General features: G+C 36.1%; 1 protein-coding gene across 1 annotated transcript; it reads left to right on the top strand.

The window, feature by feature from the left end:
• Positions 1-432: 432 nt before the first annotated feature.
• LOC119193132 lies at positions 433-1,371 on the top strand. Its single transcript, XM_037446787.1, has 2 exons — positions 433-693; positions 1,075-1,371. Exons 1-2 carry the CDS (start codon positions 606-608, stop codon positions 1,299-1,301), a joined length of 315 nt encoding a protein of 104 aa, XP_037302684.1. The 5' UTR covers positions 433-605; the 3' UTR covers positions 1,302-1,371.
• Positions 1,372-6,399: the final 5,028 nt, after the last annotated feature.

Here is a 6,399-nt window from a genome sequence, read left to right as displayed (position 1 = left end):
AAACGTATTAGGAAAGACGTTTCTAGAATAGTGATATTTTTTGTCCTTTCATTCACTTTGTAATAAACTGACTGTAACTAAGTTAACTATTTTAAAGTTTAATTAAGTTTAATATATGCTAATGAATAAGTGAAGATAGAAAATAAAATTGGCTCAATGAATAAATGTTTACGAATGATGCGTTTTAAAATAGGTATTAGGTGTTTTACAAATTATTTTTTATTTGTTTCATGATAAAGCGAAATAGGATTTAGGTCAATATTTGTAAAAAAACTTCAATATTATCATTAAATTACTTTGATTTGCATATCATAGAACTCATATAAATTTAAAGTCCTTAACCTAGCTAAGATAAAGGTCATAGTTATCCGTCAACCCAATATCTGCCACTAAATTGTCGAATATTTCTAAAACCCCATTTGCTACACGCAATTAATAGAGCAATTTCTTTGTAGCCGCAACTGGTCCAGGTATCTGCATCCTCCTAGCTTCGTACTCAGGCTGTAACACCACGTTTGCCGTCATGTGGTTCATCATTGCCATGATACTCATGGGTGCCTACTACAGTGGAATGAAGATCAACCCTCTCGACATCTCTCCGAACTATGCTGGTACCACAACAGCAATGGTCAACGGATCGCTGCGATATCTGCCATCATCTCGCCATATCTGATTGGACTTTTAACTCCAGATGTAAGTGATTTATCATAGAGTTAAGTTCTTTCACTATTTACCCATATTCAAGAACCCTTGTTTGTTTTGTGTCACTACTGGCACATGTCAGAAGTTAGCTGTATTTTTTTTGGTAAACTTATTAACCAAAATATTACCGCCCTGACTTTGGAGATACAATAAATCTTACAAATTCTAGTAAGTTTCTAAGCTAAAAAAATTTTTTTTTAGCTAAGAAACATAATTCATTGTAACTTACTACTTTGTCGGCGGAAACGCAAGGTAATGCCAATTCATACAAATTCTTATATACAAGCGATTTACGACCCTAATGTTACATGATACCTATTATAAAGTCATTTAAAATTAAACTTACATTCATAAATTGTTTCTCCTCTCCAGTCTACGTTAAAGCAATGGCGAGTAGCATTCTGGGTGTGCCTTGGCGTACTGGTTGTAACCAACGTGATCTACCTCATCTTCGCCAAGGGAGATCAACTCTGGTGGATGATGTAAGGAAACATGGCTACCCCACTGACTGGAAGCACGGGCCTCTGCCCACAAGAGAAACTGACTCCGAGAAATCAAAATCAAAGACAGAGAAAGAAGAGAACGAAGCCAAGAACTAAAACACCAGACTGTTATTAATTTGTACATATACTTAAGTTTTTTATGTAAGGAATAAATATTTATTATATATTTGGTTGTTTTCTGTCCATTGACTATATATACAAATATCAGCCCTGTAATATACTGTCCCACTGTTGGGCACGGGCCTCCTCTACTACTGAGTGGGATTAGGCCTTAGTCCACCACGTTAGCCTAGTGCGGATTGGTAGACTTCACACACCCTTGATATTCTTATACAGAACTTCTCAGGTATGCAGGTTTCCTGACGATGTTTTCCTTCACCGTTAAAGCAAGCATAATTCATAAAGAATACACACATGATTTTAGAAAAGTCAGAGGTGTGTGCCGTTGGGATTTAAACCTGCGGACATTCGTCTCGGCAGTCCGTTCCACAATCAACTAGGCTATCACCGCCTATGATCGAATATGATCCTGAAATATTTTTTTAAAGAAAAATCGATTTTATTACCTGCTGGTAAGGATAGATATTATAATAATTAACGACAGACGTCGCCTCGAAATTTGATTTCTATAGTCGTTGTTTTCCTTCTCTAGCCTTTTAATTTTACGAGCATGGCAAAGTAATCGTACATCATAGGGTAAGTGGCGTTAGGGTCCATAAAGAATGTCTACTGCTGATTGATGATCATTCCTTGCCAGTGGACACAGTTACGTCGGGCTATTTGAAATCGGATATTCACAGGCTGATCCCGGAACGATCTTTCATGGACCACTGATGTTTGCCATGATAAGTTAATCATGCTGTCTCTACAGCCAACACTCTTGCATGTCTTATTGTAGATTCTGCTGCGTAAGTGAGCAAGAGATAGCGGGATAAAACCCCACCACATCCCCACTATTGCTCGGAACAATATTTCAAATATGAATAACTGTTTAATTTTCAACCAATTTTGATCTAATTTCATAGAAGATTTTTTTATCTTTTATATTGTTACATATTATAAAACAGAGTCCTCCGTCGCGTTTATCCATCTGTCTATCTGTCTCTCTGAACGCGATAAACTCAAAACTACCCAACAGATTTCTTCAAGTACTCTTACTTACATTGTATCTTGGCAGATATAAGACGAATTATGTCGCTACAGTTTGACTGTAAACTGACAATATCTCTGATTTTACTGATTTCAGTATCAATATTACGTTTGAAGATAGCTACTGATAAACTACTTCAGTGGCATAGTTGTATTACGGTACGACTGCAGTGCTGAGGTCTAGGGTTCATTCCCTGGGTCGGGCAAAGTGATATTGGGTTTTTCTGTTCAGTATGAGTCTGGAGCGGCGATAGCCTAGTTGGTCGCGGAACGGACTGCCGAGACAAATGTCCGCAGGTTCAAATCCCAAGGGCACACACCTCTGACTTTTCTAAAATTATGTGTGTATTCTTTGTGAATTATCGCTTGCTTTAACGGTGAAGGAAAACACCGTGAGGAAACCTGCATACCTGAGAAATTCTCTATAGGAATTTTCGAGGTTGTGTGAAGTCTACCAATCCGCACTAGGCCAGCGTGGTGGACTAAGGCTTAATCCCTCTCAGTAGTATAGGAGGCTCGTGCCCTACAGTGGGACAGTATAAAATACAGGGCTGATATTATATTATGAATCTGAGTCTGAAATTTGTGCCCGATGTGGTGATAGGCTCCATTTTACAGCATGAGACGGAATACGCATGGCGATAAGTGAGTGCACCAGTTGCGCCTCTCCCTACTCTTTCGGGAATAAAAGACGTGAGTGTGTGTGTGCTAATAAAAAAGTGACATTTTCTCGTCACGTGGCCTCGTTCTAGCAGCAAAAAGAAATTTTGTAGTCTACGTTACAATTTTACAATCACGTAAACTATTTTAGAACCTGAATGTATTGTTTATATTATGAACTAGAAGAAATTTTGGTACCTCAACACACTTCTTAATTAGATTTTAAGATAAATTAGGTTCGAATTAAAAAATCGAAATAAACTAATTTTTTCAAAGTAAGGCCAGGAGCCTATCCCGTCTACTTGTATAGGGGCGAATCCTTTTCTACATATTTTTTAAAAAAGGCCCATATTCTGTCTAAAGCCGTCTTTTTGCAATTACGGGAAATTTATTCGAAGGGTATCTGCGATAGCCATATACTTAAGAGAGTCAAAAAATCATCTATTTACCTATACAGCTATCAAAGCTGTCTATCGATTAGAATGCCCGTAATTGCAAAAGTCGGATTTACCCCGTAGAAGGAACAGGGCCTCTGACCTTAACTAGTTTAAGGACATCAATCATCTTCCTAAGAAATTGCTTAAAATACTAAAATTACTGCATATATTAATTGTTACATTATTTCTCATAACAATAAGCAATAAAATAATCGTGTGTTATTTGATAAGATAATGTTAACTTCTGAATACACAGTCAAATATGCATGCAGTTACCTTCTCCGTATCAAAACAATTTTGTAAGAGCTCTAATGAAACTGTTTCATATAAATTTTATGCGTAGATCGACACCAACACCTAAAATTTAAAAAGTTGTATAATTGTAAAATATAGGTAGATATTGTAAATTTAACTTTACGGATGAACAACATCTCAGTCCGCCCCGTGACCATGAAGGCTGTAGTCTTCGAAACGTTGGGAGAAAGCTAAAATGTTAAAACCGCCATAAAATCCGAACAATTAATTAATTTTAATATCTAACATTCGCGTAAACTTAAGAAATAAATAAATATATCAAAAATGTTGTAGTCTCTTGTAATTTGACGTTCGTAAAGTTTCATCAATGCGTATACTTAAACTGATTTCAAAATTTAGATCAAATTGACATTAGAGTTACATGGGTAAAGTTTATGGTATTTCGTTTATATCAATACTACTGCCCTTGACTCCACATCAATTTGTACAAGTATACTACCTATACCTCGCGGCTTCGCCTACGTGAAAGAGTTTTCCGGGATAAAAGTCCCGCTACATATTTTCCCGGGACAGAAAGTAGCCTATAACCTTCCCAGGGTCTTAAACTATCTCCGTACCAAATTACATAAAAATCCCTTAAGTAGATTTTGCGAAAATCGATAACATACAGGCAAACAGAAAAGGGTCTTCGTTTTATATGTATTGATTCAGGAAATCAACTAACAAGGGGTTTATACCCAAAACACACTTGATAAGCATTTGTAGTCAATTCTAAATTCAAATCGATTGTAAATAAAAATATCGAATGAATTATGATGAACTATCTGTCCTTCGGGTAAACTGGCATATTGAAATATTATAATTAGCATTTCTCGTCTATATTTAGATATAATAATTTGAATAGTGCTTTGTTTGATTAAATGTTTTTACAAATTTACGTAAAAGATGTTTTATTAATTTTAAATCAACTAATAGCATTATGAATTAGCAGTTTAATTAGTTTAAAAAAAATAGCATTAATATTATGTTAAGAATATATTCTATGCTGGGCTTGTAAATTGATTTATAGTTGTTGTAAATATCCTTTGCTTGAAAATAATAACACTAATACAATATCTGTATTGTAAGCTAGATTAATTAATGGTTAACCATTCCGTTATTATATAATTAGGTCAGCTATAATGAAATGGATTATAATAGCAATATAAGAATTTACGATAAAGTTTTAATCTGATTGAATATCCAAAGTAAAAAAAAAGTCAGTTTCATTATTTCAAAACAGTCTTACGGACTAGGGAAAAATACTGTGGAGAATTTTTTTCATCTGATCTTTTGGTAAAAACCGATAAACTGACTCTTCATAGTTGGTAATGGTTCCAGAATGAACGTAATTAAAATGCAGTCGAATTCAATTAGGTCCGAGGTTTATTTTAATTGCTTTGAATGACAAGACGATCTTGCTGTTCGCGATAAACAGTAGAAACAAAATCCAACACCTTGAATTATAAAGTACTAGCTTTTGCCCGCGGCTCCGCCCGCGTTATAAAGTTTTTCAGGCTAATGTTTTCCGTTATAAAAGTCCCGCTATATATTTTCCCGGGAGCCTATGTTCTTCCCAGGGTCTCAAACTGTCTCCATACCAAATTTTATCCTAATACGTTGGTTAGTTTTTGAGTTTAACACGTTCGGGCAGACCGATGCAGCGGGGACTTTGTTTTATGATATATTTTGTAGAACTTTTAAGAGGAACAATCCCGTCATACATTATTGTTGCATAACTTTAACCGTTTATGCAGCGCACGCAACAGAAGCTCTCAAAACTAATAAATTGTCCCCGTTTTTGCATCATGTTTCATTACTGCTCCGCTCCTATTGGTCATAGCGTGACGATATATAACCTATAGCACTCCAGGAACAAAGGGCTATCCAACACAAAATGATTTTTTTAGTTCGAACCGGTAGTTCCTGAGATTAGCCATTACTGCTCTGCTCCTATTGGGTATAGCGTGATGATATATAGCCTATAGCACCCCACGAACAAAAGACTATCCAACGCAAAAATAATTTTTCAGTTTGGACCGGTAGTTCCTGAGATGAGCCATTACTGCTCCGCTCCTATTGGGTATAGCGTGATGATATATAGCCTATAGTACTCCACAAACAAAGGGCTATCCAACACAAAAATAATTTTTCAGTTTGGACCGGTAGTTCCTTAGATTAGCCATTTCTGCTCCGCTCCTATTAAGTATAGCGTGATGATATATAGCCTATAGCACTCCACGAACAAAGGGCTATCCAACGCAAAAATAATTTTTCAGTTTGGACCGGTAGTTCCTGAGATCAGCCATTACTGCTCCGCTCCTATTGGGTATAGCGTGATGATATATAGCCTATAGCACTCCACGAACAAAGGGCTATCCAACACAAAAAGAATTTTTCAGTTTGGACCGGTAGTTCCTGAGATTAGCGCGTTCAAACAAACAAACAAACAAACAAACAAACAAACAAACAAACAAACAAACAAACAAACAAACTCTTCAGCTTTATATAATAGTATAGATTATTTAGTATTCCACAATGCTCGCCATTCTTTCATTCAGTCTTATTATGTCTAGTAGTTACACTAGCTACAACGTTCTTCATACCGGAGCCCAACAGTGACCATACATTGTTTATTGGCGGCAAAAATAGCC

This window comes from Manduca sexta, unplaced genomic scaffold (assembly GCF_014839805.1).
Source record: "Manduca sexta isolate Smith_Timp_Sample1 unplaced genomic scaffold, JHU_Msex_v1.0 HiC_scaffold_3639, whole genome shotgun sequence".
NCBI classification, from domain to species: domain Eukaryota; kingdom Metazoa; phylum Arthropoda; class Insecta; order Lepidoptera; family Sphingidae; genus Manduca; species Manduca sexta.
The sequence above is the reverse complement of the archived record's forward strand: the minus strand, read 5'-3'. Positions and strand labels throughout refer to the sequence as shown.

Coding starts and splice junctions, on each gene's coding strand:
- LOC119193132 (XM_037446787.1), top strand. CDS start 606: ATGCTGGTACCACAACAGCAATGGTCAACGGATCGCTGCGATATCTGC. Junction 694..1,074: donor TTGGACTTTTAACTCCAGAT/GTAAGTGATTTA, acceptor TCTCCTCTCCAG/TCTACGTTAAAGCAATGGCG.